The sequence below is a fragment of the Natrix helvetica genome (assembly GCF_964273705.1).
Source record: "Natrix helvetica genome assembly, chromosome: 12".
In the NCBI taxonomy this organism is placed as follows: Eukaryota; Metazoa; Chordata; class Lepidosauria; order Squamata; family Natricidae; genus Natrix; species Natrix helvetica.
In genome coordinates this window covers 18,440,867-18,457,700 of record NC_138556.1, presented here as the reverse complement: position 1 = coordinate 18,457,700, position 16,834 = coordinate 18,440,867, and the positions used below count along the sequence as shown (strand labels likewise).

Below are 16,834 nucleotides of genomic sequence, written 5' to 3'. Positions count from 1 at the left end.
TAAATCAGCCCAGTTCTGGTCCTTGATCATTTTGCATGTGTTGTTTGTGAGCTGGTTCAATTCCCTGGCCCCTTCCTTTGTTAAAAGCTGTGAAGCCGCACTCGTTTTGTATTGCTTTGCAAGGTTTTATTCAGTCATTCCTTTCCATTTTTAGAGCCTCCCAACTCAACCCAGTGGTGCTGATATTTTTCCCAGGGTGCGGGCACGATGCTGAAAGATCCACATTTCTATATTCGTTTTAACCCAAAGCACTTGTTTCATACACCTTCGGTCAAGAGCCAGGCTGCAAAATGCGACAAAGTGCTTAAATAACAGTCCCTTTGAGTGATTCTACTTAAATTTAAAAATAAGTGTAATATATATACAGGGAAGTTAATAGATGAATATTTTTAGAGGGACGCGGTGGCTCAGTGGCTAAGACGCTGAGCTTGTCGATCAGAAAGGTCGGCAGTTTGGCGGTTCGAATCCCTAACACCGCGTAACAGAGTGAGCTCCTGTGACTTGTCCCAGCTTCTGCCAACCTAGCAGTTCGAAAACACGTAAAAATGCGAGTAGAAAAATAGGAGCCACCTTTGGTGGGAAGGGAACAGCATTCCGTGCGTCTTTGGCGTTGGGTCATGCCGGCCACATGACCACGGAGACGTCTTCGGACAGCGCTGGCTCTTCGGCTTTGAAACGGAGATGAGAACTGCCCCCTAGAGTCAGGAACGACTAGCATGTATGTGCAAGGGGAACCTTTACCTTTACCTTACTAAGATTTACAAGCCACAATAAATGCGTCCAAAAGTAGAAAAAGTCCCTTGACATATCCCTTCCCAGCTCAACTTTTTTTCCCAAACGATAGGGAAAATTGGCTTGACTTCAGAACAAAAAGGATGGGGGGGGGGAGAAGGAAACCCCTTTAAAATTCCCACTTCTTCGGCTGCTATTTTAATCTCCACTCAGGGACCAAACTTCGTGGCCTGGTCTGTGAATTTTTGCAAGCATTGCAAACGACTCTCTCGTCCCTCCTTGACCGCTAACACCGATTCCATTTCATTTCTATTTCCCACCCACCCCCCAAAAAATGAAGACTCCCGGTCTTGAGGTCAGGTATTTACATTTCAGCCCAGTGTTTGTCGTAACTGTGAAATGGGGGGGGGGAGCGACTGCTGGCAGGCAGACAGTGTTTATCGCAGGCAGCGCAGAGACAGTCGGGGATGTCAGCTTGGCGGGTTGCAGAGTCCGGCCTGGGTTATTTACATTAGAATCTGCGCATTGTCAGATCTTCAGCAAGTGGCTTTCGGCCATCGGTCATTTTTCCTGGGGTGGGTTTTCATTTTGCAGAGCAGCTCGGTTTTCAATCTAAAGCTTAAAATTCAGACTAGCAAGAGTTGGAAGGGACCTTGGGAGGTCTTCTAGTCCAACCCCCTGCTCAAGCAGGGGACCCTATATCTCTTCAGATAAATTGTCATCCAGCGTCTTCTTGAAAACCTGCAGGGATGAAGCACCTGCGACGTCCGCTGGTTTATTGTTGTAACCGTCAGGAAATTTCTGAAATTTAAGGCAGGGGTATCTCCAACTTTGGCAACTTTTAAGCCTGGCGGACTTCAACTCCCAGAATTCCCTAGCCAGCAAAGCTGGTTTTAAAAAGCCTCTCTTTTCACTTAGGAAATATTTCCCCTTCTGCTGAAATGCCCACTTTGTCCGCAAAGTGCAATAGCTGTTTAATGCTGAAAGGTAAACAGTTGTTATTGATTTCCATCAGGGGTGAAATCCAGCAGGTTCTGACAGGTTCTGGAGAACCGGTAGCAGAAAATTTGAGTAGTTCAAAGGACCAGCAAATGTCACCTTTGGCTGGGGTGGGGAGGAAATGGGGATTTTGCAGTATTTTGCAACGGTCATAAGTGTGAAAAACAGCCGTCAGTCGCTTTTTTTCAGTGCTGTTGCAGCTTTGGACGGTCACTAAACAAACTGTTGTAAGCCAAGGACTTCTTGACCGGTCAGGCTGATCAATTAAAAGACTTGTTTTCCTGCAAAATATTTTCAGCTGCCTCCTGCCAGGGTCCAGTTTGTATCTTAGGATTGTCCAGGTTGAAGGAGAGGAATCAATATTTTGCTCCATTTTTTTAAAAAAACTTGCTTATTTATCCTCTGGGGAAGGGGAAAAAACGGCTTAATATCCATCTGTCCCCTTGCTTACTTTAAGCATCAAGTGAGGAGGTGTTTTTTTTTTCTTGGCACAGAAGCCGGAGAATTAGTTTTGTGTGTATGTGAGGATGGGGGTGGAGGGGTGGCAGGGTTGTCTCTGGTTTTATTTACAACATTGCTAGTCTAGGATTCTTGCCAAGAATAATCTGAGTACCTTTTAGTCCTAGGAGGGTGTCCTAAGGAAGAGGATGTGGTTTTCATTAAAAAAAAAGTTTCTGAAAACAGAAAGATGGTTTTAATGGAGGGGTGTCCAACTTTGGCAATTTTTTTTAAGACTTGTGGACTTCACCTCCCAGAATTCCCCAGCAAGCATTTATTGTTATTAGTTCTGAAGTCGTGTCCGACCCATCGCGACCCCGTGGACCACGTTCCTCCAGGCCTTCCTGTCCTCTACCATCCTCTGGAGTCCATTGAAGCTCACGCCGACTGCTTCGGTGACTCCATCCAGCTACCTCCTTCTCTGTCGTCCTCTTCTTCTTTTGCCCTCCCTCATTCCCAGCATTAGGCTCTTAGATCTATCTGTCTGTCTGCCAGTCCATCATCTATCTATCCATCCATCCATCTATCTTTGTTGTTGTTGTTGTTAGTTGCAAAGTCCTGTCCGACCTATCGCGACCCCATGGACCACATTCCTCCAGGCCTTCCTGTCCTCTACCATCCTCTGGAGTCCATTGAAGCTCATGCCGGCTGCTTCGGTGACTCCATCCAGCCACCTCCTTCTCTGTCGTCCCCTTCTTCTTCTTTTGCCCTCCATCGTTTCCAGCATGAGGCTCTTCTCCAGGGAGTCCTTGCTTCTCCTTGTCCACCGCTAGGACTTTCCTGCTGTCGGGATGCTGACCTCTGCTGACCGATCTCCGCATTAAACCAGTTTTTTTCTTAACGTGAGACCTTGACCAGTTGAATTGGAAGGGTCATCGGAGACATGTTGGCAGTGAAACATCCCAGCATAAGAGGGTTCGTGTTTCTGCTTCTCCTGCCCTCCAAAACCATCCACATACCTTTCTTCGGCTACTCTACATAGATATCCCTTCTCAAAGCTTAGGGTGTGAACCTGTCCTGAGTCCTACATCGGTTGCAACCCTTTTTCTACTTAGCCCTGCACATGGTAATGATCCAATGGTGAAGATGCACCGATTTCCCTCTCGCTCTCTTCCAGGGAATGTGAGAATGGTGGCCTTCAACCATGAATTGATGCCCTGCTTGAAAGCAACACCTCCGTTAATGTACCCGCTCTTCCTTTTGTGTCCCCCTCTCCAGAATGGAGCAGATCAGGTCGCCTTCCATGTGGCTGGTGGGTTTTCCGCTCTGGAGCAAGTCCTTCAAGTTGCCACAACATCCATCAACCTGAACTCCGTTTCAAGAATCCCTTTGAAGTAAGTCTGATGCCGCTTGGCCAGTTTTAGATCACTCAATGATTTAATGTCATTTGTGGTCAAGGTGACTTTTCTAGCTCCCTTTTCTCTACCTGTCTTCCTTCCTTCCTTCCTTCCTTCCTTCCTTCCTTCCTTCCTTCCTTCCTTCCTTCCTTCCTTCTTTCTGTCTTTTTTCTTTCTTTTTCTTTCTTTCTGTCTGTCTGTCTTTCTATTTTCTTTCTTTGTCTTTTTTCTTTTTTTCTTTCTTTCTTCTTTCTCCTTTCTGTCTTCCTTCCTTTCTTCTTTCTTCCTTCTTTCTTTCTTTTTCTGTTTTCTTTTTCTGTTTTCTTTTTCTCCACCAGAAAAAAACACAGGTATCCTGAGACATTATCTGGAGCGTTTCGAGTAAGTCAGGAGCAAGTGATGAAAGACAAAAAACAAGGAAGTGAAAAAAAGGAAGCTGCTAATGCGGGCGGGCACACACACACACACACACACACACACACACACACAAACAAACCCTGCTTCGGATTGTGCAAATAGAGAGCTCTTTGTGTGAGCTCAGAATCTCCGCACCGCCCTTTTGGCGTGGATCCTTGACTGCAAGTTTAGGACAAGTGGGCAATTAATCATAGCTAAACGTTGGCAGGGACCCGTTTTTGTGACTTTTAAAAAGCTCATCGCCACTTTAACCCTAAAATGAAGCCTTTCAATACAACCCTGGACAGGGTTGTTGGGTTTTTTTTGCAGCCACAGCAAATTTTTAAAGTTATTGCAAACGCAGAGGGTTGATCGATTTTCAGATGATCTGGCCCTCTGTAGAAATCAATGACTATCAGAAACAGATTATTGGGAGGAGCAAACTGTGTGCTGCTAGCAATCTCAAACTTTTCTCTCCCCTAGTTCCCTTACATGGGTTTGCCGATAAATAAGTATTTCGCAATCGATTCATTTAGGGGAAAAACCAGAGGGGATTCAGTATAGGGATCAAACAAATATGTTTGTTTTTAATTCGTTTTCCATGTTTCCTTCGGGAGCTAAACGTTTTCCCCCCCCCGCCCCCCCAGAACACCATTCCAACCCTAAAAGAAAAAAATTAAGTTTTAGAGCTGAGCAACTATTTAGAATAGAATAGAATAACAGAGTTGGAAGGGACCTTTAAGGTCTTCTAGTCCAACCCCCTGCTTAGGCAGGAGATCCTATACCATTCCAGACAAATGGTCATCCAATCTCTTCTTAAAAACTTCCAGTGTTGGAGCATTCATAACTTCTGGAGGGAAAGTTGTTCTATTCATTCATTGTTCTAACTGTCAGGAAATTTCTCCTCAGTTCTAAGTTGCTTCTCTCCTTGGTTAGTTTCCACCCATTGCTTCTTGTTCTAACTCAGGTGCTTTGGAGAGTAGCTTAACTCCCTCTTCTTTGTGGCAACCCCTGAGATATTGGAAGACTGCTATCATGTCTCCCCTAGTCCTTCTTTTCATTAAACTAGACATACCCAGTTCCTGCAACCGTTCTTCATATGTTTTAGCCTCCATTTGAACTTAGTTTCTCTAAATGCAACCAAATAACTCTAAATTCCGTGTCCTTTGTAACTCTGTTGGATCAAAACTTCCTTCTGTGCTGCCATTCAGTGGAGGGATTGTTTCTTTCATTGAATATCTTCATTTAAAACAAACAGATTTTTTTTTTGAAAAATGGATGGCAAATGCTAAACGTCTCACCTTTAACAGTTACATAACGGAAGACAAGAATTTATCTGTGCAATATAACAAACTTGGCAGATTTATAAATCTCTCCCCAGCAAGCATCTTAGAATAAAAACTGAGCAGAGATTCTGCAAATGAAGGCACAAATTAGATTTGCGAATCAGGGGTTTCCATAGTCAAAAAAAAAACCCCAAAGATGTTTCTTCAATGGCTCCGGGTTTTTATTCACGAGATCATTTTTATTTGCTAAATAATGCGATACGTATAATCTCGGTGTGATTCATTCTTCCAGTTAATTTCAGTGCAGCCCCTCTTAAAGAAAATTAAGCAGTTTTATTGGGATTTACAACCAACTTGCAGAACTGCCCAGTTAAATGCTGTGCCATCAGCTCTTAAAACTGATTTAGTGATACTCAAGCTTGGTTTAATTCAGTAGCAATCCTCAAGCAATTCACGTTAGGTTTAGGTACCATCACAATCTTTTTTTTTCTTCCTTTCTTCCCTTCTGGGGGCATTTGGATAGGGTGGAGTTGGGAGAAAAATTTAAAATAATAATAAAAGTAATAATAGTTCCAGCCAAACTGCAAAACGACTTATTGTTAAGTGGGTATATCACAAGTTAAAACAATAAACTCCCTTGGAAACATCGACCGTTTGATGCTTGTCTGGGAGTCTTTGAGAAAAAAAAAAGTGGTGACAGTTGACAGCTGTTGTTTTTTTTAATAAGATTAAAATAAAGAAATTAGTTTTACTGATTTAAATCTCCTATTTAACACATCCAACCTCCTGGGGCTTCCTCCCTCCTGACATTTGCACATCTGAATTTTCAAAAGCAGCAGCAGAACTGAAATTGTGCCAGGAATCTTTCCAAATTCTTTCTAATTATAGCCATTAACAAGCTTATGTCACCCTGTCTAACTCACGAGGCCACCCCCACCCCACGCCAGATTCTCAAGTCCCACCACGTTGCCGTTGAAAAAATAAGTGGCATCTGTTTATTCGTTTGTTTATATCGAATCTTTTTCTGTCTGGGGAAATCTTCAAATGTTGGAAACCTCCCCAACTCCTCACATTATAATCCCAGAAGGGATGGGAAAAAATCACTGGGGAAACGACAGCTTCAGGGATGTCGTTTTGTCAAATTTGGGAGAATAATTTTGAAAGTCTTAAGCATGCTGTGCTTTCTGGAATAAACATTTAGATCCGCTGATATTTTTAAAAGAACATGGTAAAAAAAAAATCAAGGATATATAGCAGGGAACGCAATGTTTTATTTTAAAAAGATAGACATAATTAGTTTTAAATGTCATTTATCTGATATAAATTGATATGCATGTTTGGCCGAGAGAATGCTTCCTTATTAGCAAATTCTGTAGCTTGATTGATAGTTTTCACTAATTGACTGAAAATAAACTATCCCAGACACAATTATTGATTGTATGCAGGATATATTGATGTCAATTTCGGCCCAGAGCATTAAAGAGAATGCTTATATAATTATTATATCAAATCATTACCACCACCACAATTTAATACTCGCTGGACATTTTTTTAAACTATTTTACATATTTCTTAGCTTCCAAGTTTAAACTCTCTAATGTTATATTCAAATCAAACTATAGTATGTACGTGTGTGTTTATTTCTATGTATTTATAAATCCAAGTCAATTTATTGATACATTGGGGTGGTGAAACCATTATAAAGCCAATAGGACAGAATATTTATAGCTTGGAGTTTGACTGTGAAGTCCTTGGTGCTCTCTTAGCTTAGTTGTTTTCTTGAAGACATTTCCTTGCCCAACTAGGTAACAGCATCAATGCTAGCTGTTGTACAATTATATATGCAGAGCCATTATAAAAAAAACATCCCATGTTAAGCATCTTTGAGCTGATCTGGCTCCAAGCCTAAAGGATGAAATCATTTTCCAATGGACCAGTTAAAACAGGGCGAGGAGAGAATGGGGGCCAACAGTTCAAAGCCAACAGCCAAGAGTTAAACCATGATTTGGTGAAACCAAGGTTAGTCTTCCTTCAAAAATCTTGATGGATAATTCTCTGAAGGCAACCACGGTTTAGGCTTGCTGCAAGTTGTCGTAGAGGCAGAACGTTATTTAACCATTCCCCTTGCCGGTTCACAAGCTCCAAATAGACCACGATATCCTCTAATCCCACAAGCAAACAGACAAGTCTCCTTAATCCCAGTGAGATTAAAACGGAGCGCCTCCAGGACGCCTTTTGGCTGGCTGCAAGAAGTCATCGGGTGATGCCAAGTCCTTCCATATATTTATTTTTAAATCAAAGACAGTCCTTAAACTTACCTGTCCCTGGACCTGTTGCATGTGATTGGTGGACAAGAATTACGCTTGACAATGAATCAGCTTGGAGTTTGTAAACTGTAATGCTATGTAGCACAACAAAATGAAGGATGAAGATGCTGGAGTAAACCCCTTCCCTTTCCTTCTTCCTTTCCCTTCCTTTCCATCTTCTTCCTTTCCTCCCCTCCCCTCCCCTTCCCTACCATTTTTCCCTTCCTTTCCATCTTCTTCCTTTTCTTACCTTTCCTTCCCTCCCCTACCCTTCCCTACCATTTTCCCCCTTCCCTTACATCATATTCCTTCCCTTCCCTTCCCTACCATCTTTTCCCTTCCCTTCCATCTTCTTCCTTTCCTTTCCTCTCCTTCCCTCCCCTCCCCTTCTCCTTCCCTTCCATCTTTTTCCTTCCCTTCTTCTATGTCTAATCCTCTCAGTCTCCAGGATCAGGAATTTCAAAAGATTGAGAGAGGACCTAGAAATCTACAGACCACCAATTCGATATGTTAGACTCACCTTTTCAGTTAAAAAAAAAACCCAAAACCCTGATGGCCCTTTTGGGGGAGGAAGAGAGCCACGTTATTCTCCAGTGGCAAAAAATAAATAAATACCAAGATTCTTGTAGCCCCTTTCCCAACTGATAAATGTTATTAAAAGGCATAAGATTCATGAGCTGAAAGCATACGGCCTTTAATAAAACACACTTGCCAGAAAAGGTGCTACAAGACCATCAGAATAGAATAGAATAGGAAGTAGAATAGAATAAGGAGTAGAATAGAATAGAATAGAATAGAATAAGGAATAGAATAGAATAGAATAGAATAGAATAGAATAGAATAGAATTCTTTATTGGCCAAGTGTGATTGGACACACGAGGAATTTGTCTTTGGTGCAGATGCTCTCAGTGTACATAAGGAGAATAAAAATACATTCATCAAGAATAAAAAGACACAACACTTAGTGATAGTCAAGGTTACTAATAAGCTATCAAATCGTACTAGGAAGCAATAAAAACAATATAAACTGTAAGATACAAGCAACGTGGTTATAGTCATAAATGGGGAGAGATAGATACTAGGAAGGAAGAGAAGAAAAATAGTCATACAGTCTTGGTAAATTATTGACAGTGTTGTGGGAATTAGTTGTTAAGCGTTAGAATGTCTTTCCTAAAATATACCTTAAAATCAAATTTGCAGAAGGGCTGCATGGTTGACCAGTTTCTTTGTGCTTGACTGCCATCTGACTCCTGGTGAAGTCCTGTGGAAGAAGATCCTACAAATAGCTTTCTTTGTTTTCTTTCCGTGCTCTTAAGAAGCGTAAATGGATCCCCAGAGATTCCAGGGGGAAGGAATCCCTCTTGGTTTGGCTCTAAGGAGCTCTGCTTGCCGGCTTTCCTCACATTTAGGCCTCCTCCAACCTGGTTTGCAAATGCAGGTTTTTTTTCTCCTAAACTATTCCCAACTGGGCATCATCAATTGTAGAGAAAAGTGATTTTTTTTTAAAATCTCTTTGGTCCCCCTGCTGATCTTGAAAGGAGGTTGGCCAGTGATCAGTTCTGTCTCTAAAATTGCATGTCTTCTAAACATTCTTAAACATGAAAAGGAAAAAATTAACTTCAATGAGGTTTGCAAAACAGTTTGCTAACATAAATTAGCAAATATTGTTTGATGGGTGGCCATATCTACTTCATACTTGGTTCTATTTCCTACACAGAAAAGTTTATTTGGGAAACTTCAGCCTTTAAACCTTACATTTTGTGTGTTGGATATGTTCACTGCCTCGTAAATTCACTGCCTATTTGTAAATTGTTGTTGTTGTTGTTGTTGTTATATACTTTATTAATGAAACATGAAACTCAGTCAACTGAACATTTAAAGATGCGTCGCAAATACCACTGACTGGTCCTAATGGTTGATACGGTTTGCTGCCAGCATCCTAGGTATCAACCAGGTACCTTCTTAAAGTATAAAATGTTCCGAGTAGCACAGTTTTTTGCAGTTCCGCTGGTGTTATTGCAGGAAGCTGCAATTTCTTGATGTATCTTGTAAAATTCTTGGACATGGTGCCAAGTGCCCCGATGACAATGGGTATCACAGTTACCTGTTTCATCCATAATTGCGTAGTTTTGATGGTCAGGTCGCGATATTTCATGATTTTTTCTAGTTCTTTTTCTTCGACTCTGGCATCTCCAGGAACAGCGATATCAATAAACTGTACACTTCGGCCCTCGACAACCGTGATATCTGGCGTGTTGTGCTCCAAATGACGATCCGTCATTCATCTTCAGCCTTTAAACTTTACATTTTGTGTGTTGGATATGTTCACTGCCTCGGGTTATTTGTAAATTATTATTATTATTATTATTATTATTATTATTATTATTATTATTATTATTATTATTATTATTATTCCACAGCGTAAGTGTCAAAGCAACAAAGTATTTTTATATTACAGATATATTGTCTTGCCTTATTTTTTTGCCCCTTTATTGTGATTAAAATTTCATTTTCTCTCCTAGATCACTCTGTAGTGCAATCAGCGCTTATTATCTAGCCTGCAATAACTGTCTGGAAAACTGCTCCTATGTTCTCTTCAGCAACAAGATTACTTTTCTAACGGATCTTTTGATGCATCAGTTAATGGTAGGTGGAAATTTGAGTATATTTGAGAAATATATATATGAGTTTAAACTGAGATTTAATCTGTCTTGGGAGGGGATGTATTTCCCTAAAACTTAGGTCTCCAACTTTGGATGTTCTACTTCAGGAGTGTTCCTGAGCATCTAGTGAGGGACAGTAGTTAAAAATCCTATTTGTCATTACTGCAATGATGGTGGAACGTGACAATTATCCCCTAGGCTTGTAGTCCGAATAAAAATACGCCAGCCCAGAAAAGAAAATTAAGAGAGAAGGACATTTTCCTCTAATGTTTCTACCCGTTCCCTTTTTCTTCCTCCACCTCCAACATTTACCATCTTCAGTTTTTCACTTCTGGATGACAGGTTCCAAAAAGACTCCAATAGATTATATATTGAAAGTATCAAAAATGGCAAATGTTAAATGGGGGCTCCAAAACAACCCTCCTGATTTTTCTACAATTCACACGGATTCTAGGTTAGTGCAGTCTCTGGCATTCGACAGAGGCGCTGTTCTCAAAAAAGCTAAAATTACATACCTTTATGCACCTCAGAGCAGGGCTCTGCAAATAAAATTTACCAAACAGATAAGCTTTAATGGGAGGAGGAGAAGGAGGAAGAGGAGAAGAGAAAAAGGAAGGAGGAGGAGGAGGAGGAGGAGGTGAAGAAGAAGAAGAGGAAAAGAAAGGAGGAGGAAGAGGAGTTGGAAGAGGAGAAGAGAAAAAGGAAGGAGGAGGAGGTGAAGAAGAAGAAGAGGAAAAGAAAGGAGGAGGAAGAGGAGAAGAGAAAAAGGAAGGAGGAGGAGGTGAAGAAGAAGAAGAGGAAAAGAAAGGAGGAGGAAGAGGAGGAGGAGGAGAAGAAGAAGCTTTGACTTCCCCCTTCATTTTAGCTGTCATTAAATATTTCATCAGGAGTTCATTTTTAATTCATAGTGGCCCACTCATCATGAGATATTTAGTCTGGAATTGCTACTTATAAATGGTGGCAGGGAGGGGTGTTTTCCAGAGGCAAGGGGTTGCTTAATTGAAAAGTTGTGTATGTGCCGTAAATAATTCACGCTGCCCTGTTTGATCCTGAGAACCACAGGGCCATTGATAAACACTTAAGTGTGGGTCCTTAGCGGGGAGTGTGGGGGGCAACCGTGTAGTTAGACAAATGGAATCTGAACACGGCTTGTACATTCGGCTTCTCCGTGGTTTTCTTTTCCAATTTGTCCCCCGAAGGAATTTGCGTTTACAAAATGCCCTCTAGGACTCGGGTTTGTAGGAAACCACAAAGCAGGTAGTCCACGACTTAACAGCAGTTCAGTTATTGACCAGTGAAAGTTACAAGGGCACCGAAAAAAATGACTTAGGATCGTGGTTTTTTTTCCCGTTTACAAGCATTTCTTTCATATTCTTCATAGTTTTATCAGAAAAAAAAAAAAAAAACGAGCAAAATGAATGTTGTGGCCCGCCAGTGGCCAGCAGAGCCGGCAACAGATTCGGACAGTGAGGAGGTTGGGGAGGAAGATGGGCCAGTCCTGGAGTCTGGGGAAGGCTCTGATGAGGGCTCTGTGTCAGAGGCAGAGAGGGGGCCAGAGCCTTCTGACAGTTATCAGCTGCCTTCAGAGTCAGACATCAGTGGGGCAGAAGAACAGCTGGAGCCTGTTCCCAGTGTGTGCATGTGCAGAGGAGAACAATTAAGGAACAAAAGCACAGGTGGATGGTGAATGGCCCCTCCGAGAGGGAATAAAAGAGGAGCGAAAGGGGAGTGGAGTTTGCAGGAGACAATTAGTTCACTTAATTGGCTCATGACTCTCCGAGGCTCCTTGTCAAGTTCTGCAGATCTCGGCCTGGCAGTTCTCCAAGCCAGATAAGGTCTGTGACTGTAAATCCTCCCTTGAAAGACTTTGCTGGATGGGAATGAGCAGAACTCACTTAGCAACAGAAATCGGGGGCTCCGTTGTGGCCGTAGGCCGAGGACTACCTGTGGAGTTGGGAACCTCCTTTTTTGCAGGATCTCAACTTGTACAATTAACCTTCAAGAAAGAGGCTTTTGATCATTCCCTAAAATCGGATACCAACCCTGAAAAAGGGCGTAGAAGTAACCTCCACTTACCATCATTCGTTTCGCGAAGCTACAACAGGGCTGAAAATAATGACTTATGACCGTTAAAAGAATCCTTGAATTTTTGATGCCAACGCTTTGCTGTTCTCTCTTGGCAGTGTTGCTCAACACACTCCTAATCAACAGTGCATCCTCTTTGTTGGCTCCTGCTTCAAAACAAAATTGATGTATTTTTTTTTAAAAAAAACTTGGCACAGCCAGGATTAGGCACAGTTATTCCAAGCGAAGATCATCTGGCCAAATTCTCCTGCCTTTGTTTGCATCCTACGAAGGGATGACCCGTTTATAGCAACTTCCCTTCCTAGTCACGGTGAAATATTTCTGCAACGGGGCCAGGCACAAAAGTCTTATCTTGAAAACGAGGTGAACCCAGTTCAGAGACGGCCAGCTGGCAGTCAGTTGGGCAGCGCCAAGCCCGCTCACCCGCCCATCATTTTTACATTGGTCTGCAAAGCCCTTTCCCTTCTGGATACTCTATCCTCTTTAGTGGAGTGAAACAAACATTCAAAGCAGGCTCACAGCAATTTCAAACGCCTGGTGCTTTCGCTGTCTTTGATTCTGTGCGAAATGTCTTGCTGAGTTTACGTGTGGGTGTGGGTGGGTGTGCGTATTGGCGCTTATTCTCCAGCACTTGATGGACAGGTCCCAGAAGACACGTGCAGGAGTTAAAGCTTTTGCTACCCAAATGCAAAAAATAAATAGATTCTCCCTCCAGCTTTTTTTCCTTAGAAAGCATCCCGGCAGGCCTGCCAGATTCCTCCCCCCCGGACTCCCCCAGAACTGCCATTCCTGCTTAAAACCTATCCGTGAAAACCGAGACTCCTAGTTGCTCTCTTTTTTTTCCACCAGATATTATTACAGAGTAAATTCAAACAGGTGTGTGTTTCTCCCCCTCCCTCCCTTCTAAACCCATTGATGCAGGAAAGGACGGGGTTTCCACTTGGAATTGCAAGCGGCAACTGCCACCACCACCCCTCCCGGGCACCCGCCAGCCATCATTTTTTGCAATGGGGGGGTGGGGGGGTTCTTAAAACTTTAGGCTATTTCTCTGCTTTTTTTGCAAAGAGCTTTCTTGCTCCCCACCCACCCAAACATCTCCTAGAGCTGTCTTGGCAAAACTATGGTACCCTCTCTGCAGCCACGCCAGCCGTCAGCCCAGCTCCACCATGCATGCGCGCGGGCCTCCTGCCGGCCAGCTGATTTTTGGGTCTCTGCTGCACATGCGCGAGGGGGGCACATGCGGGAGATTCATGTGGGGGAGGTGAGCATGGGTGGTCACGTGTGTGGGGGACACACATGGGGGGGTCATGCCCGCATTCACGGGGATCGCATGTGGGGTGTGTGGGGAGTGCAGGGATGGGGGGCAGGGTGCACACGAGGGGTTGCACGCAGCAGCAACAAAAAGGTCAGCCATCATTGTCCCAGAGCAGGGGTCAGCAAACTGCGGCTCTGGAGCCGCATGTGGCTCTTTCATCCTTTTGCTGCGGGTCCCTGTCGCCAGTCAGTGCCACAATTTTGGGAGGAGTTTCCGGTTGGGGCGGGGAAGCACGGTGCGCCAGGAGAAGACTCTCATGTAAGGGGCGAGTTTTCCGCTCAGCTCCAAAATTGATAGGGCTTTTGGTTAGGGAAGGTAGAGGAAAAAGGACGCTGTGCTAGGAGGAGACTCTATGGTGGGGGAACCGGGCTTCCGGTCGGCTCCAGAATTGAACCAGGGGGAGGGGGGGCTTCCGGTTGGGACCTTTGTGGCTCTTTGAGTGTTTATGGTTGCCGACCCCTGTCCTAGAGAGATCCCTATAAATGTGTTGGGCAAAGCACCTTGGGGGGGGGGGGAATGCATTTCTTTTAAAGGGGTGGGTTGCCTTAAGTTGGCAGAAGAAAGAAGAGGCGGCGTAGGAAGACTCGTTCTTTTGTGCGCTAAAATAACCCCGCTGCTGCCTGCGAGATTAATTTCTTAATCGGGCCCTCTCCAATAGATCAAAGGGGGATTTCTAAATGGGCTGGAAAAAGAAGAAGGAAAGGAACCTGAGCTGCCTCTGAAGCTGAGTCGGAGGTGTTTTCGCCCACTTAGTGGTTTCTTCCCCCCACTGCTCAGTCACCCCACCACCACCTCTTTCCACCCCCCACCCCCAACCAATTTTCCTGCCTGCTTGGAGTCAGTGGCTTCCCTTAACAGGCAGTCCTCGGTTTATGAGCTCGAAATTTCTATTCCTGTGTGAAACTTTTGTTAAGCGACTTCCTCCCCGTTTTACAACCTTGCTTGCCCCAGTTTATTTATTTATTTTTTATTTTATTTTTTATTTATTTCATCAAGCATGAATTAGATAACAGGTGTAAGTATAGACATGATTGTGAATACATGAAATGAAGACGAATACAAGGGAATATTAGGGCAGGGACGGTAGGCACGCTGGTGCACTTATGCACGCCCCTTAAAGACTGCAGTGGGTTGGACTGGAAGACCTCTAAGGTCCCTTCCAACTCTGTCCTCCTAGTCTACATAACACGTCCATGCACGCATTTTAATTCTGCTAAATGTTCCCTCTCTTAAGTCCTCCCTGCCACCGCCCAGCCAGGTAAGACCGCTCTCTTTATCTTCCCTTCCACTACCGAGGGTCTCTTGGCCTCAACCCTGACCTCCAGAAGACCACCCACCTGCTGGGAGCGTCCCCCACCTCCCTCTTTTAATTGTTCCCCTTTGTGCAAAAGAAGGGAGCGCATTCTCCTCTTCCAAAGTGCCCATTTCCCACAAATCGGTTTCTGTTGAGACAAGCCTGGGGCCTTTGTGTCTGCAGATACCGTAGGAGTCCCTCTGATTATGACAATTGGGGGGTGGGGGGAGAGGAGGGGGTCAGACACACACACACAGGGATGGGAGATAATAGCCTAAGGTGTACAAGACATCCCCCCCCCCCCCCGGGGCCACCTGACTGAGATGCCCCAGATTGGGCTTTTCAAGAAGAAAAAGAGACACAAAATATATTACCTGTGGCGGCAGCCTTAAGTCTAAAGCTGGAGATTCATTTAATTTTTTTTCTTTTTTTTTGAAAAAAGAAACCTTCCTTGGCGCTTCCATCTGTCATAAATTCCCCCCGCAAGGCTTAAAGCGTGGGGGTACATATGTTCATTCCAGATGTTGCAAGCTCAGGATACTCCTTTGTTCCAGATCTTGCTTTCTTTTTTAAAAGGGGAAAAAAAAACCCACAGCTTTTGGATCCTGGAACTTCTTCCTCGCGGATTTGAGGCCGACTTCACATCTGGAAAAGGCCAGGCTAGCCTCTCATCGTAGCCACCAGCTTCTAAGCCAGAAGTTTCCTCAAATCTGTCGTCTCCCAGATGTGTCGGAGCTCCCTTTGGCTGGGGACGATGGGCGTTGCAGTGCATTAGATTTGGGGCGGTTCCTAAGGAAGGGAGGCTGCTTCGGAGTCTGATTATTATTATTATTGTTTCTTTTATTCATTAAACATGAAACTCAGTCAACAGAACATTCAAAAATGTTTTTGTTGTTTGTGTTGCTGTTATTATTCTTTTATTCATTAAACATGAAACTTAGTGAACTGAACATTCAAAGATGCATCACAACTACCACTGACTGGTGCTAATGGTTGATACGGTTTGCTGCCAGCGTCCTAGGTATCAACCAGGTACCTTCTTAAGATGTACCATGTTCCCAGCAGGGCAGTTTTTTGCAGTTCCGCTGGTGTTATTGCAGGAAGCTGCAATTTCTTGACGTGTTTTGCAAAATTCCTAGACATGGTACCAAGTGCCTCGATGACCATGGGTATCACGGTTACCTGTTCCATCCATAATCGCGTAGTTTCAATGGCCAGGTTGCGATCTTTCATGATTTTTTCCAGTTCTTTTTCTTCGACTCTGGCATCTCCTGGTAAAGCGATATCAATAAATTGTACATTTCGGCCCTCAACAACCGTGATATCTGGTGTGTTGTGTTCCAAATGACAATCCATCTGTATTTGAAAGTCCCACAAGATCTTCACCTTCTCATTTTCGGTAACTTTTTCCACTTTATGTTCCCATGACTTTTTGGATACAAGTAAGTCGTATTTTTTACATAATGGCCAGTGGATTAATTTAGCAACTCGGGTCGTGTCTAGCTGTGTATTCAGTTTGTGTGATTTTGCTGCATTCACATATTAAATATGAAGCAGTTTCGACTTTGTTGTTGCAAAGTCTGCAGTTTGGGTTGTCAGTGGATTTTTGTATCTTCGCTTTCATGGCATTAGTTTGTAGTGCTTCTTCTTGAGCAGCCAGTATTAAACCTTCCGTTTCTTTCTTGTTGGTTCCCATTTTAAGCCATGTCCATGTCAAGTTGTCATCCTTCAAAAGTTAGGGTGTCCATGCAAAGCTTTGGTTTTCCAGCTGTTTAATCTGTCATCCAGTTGTTTTTCCTTATATTCTGCCTTTGTTTCTGTTGTTTTTATACTGTTATCCATTTTCACAGCCTGCAGCAATTTTTCTGTACTTTGGTTCACATAATCACTCAAACTTCGTTTTACTTCTTCTACAGTTTGATG

The 16,834-nt window shown here is 43.4% G+C and overlaps 1 protein-coding gene across 3 annotated transcripts in view; it reads left to right on the top strand.

Annotated features, from left to right (window-relative positions):
• Positions 1 to 16,834, top strand: part of SCAPER (S-phase cyclin A associated protein in the ER) — an 86,460-nt gene that overhangs the window by 48,175 nt on the left and 21,451 nt on the right. For all 3 annotated transcript variants that reach the window (XM_081964976.1, XM_081964975.1, XM_081964977.1), the window contains 2 exons: positions 3,448 to 3,563; positions 10,077 to 10,200. In XM_081964976.1, coding sequence (XP_081821102.1) covers positions 3,448 to 3,563; positions 10,077 to 10,200 — 240 coding nt within the window. The remainder of the gene's footprint in view (positions 1 to 3,447; positions 3,564 to 10,076; positions 10,201 to 16,834) is intronic.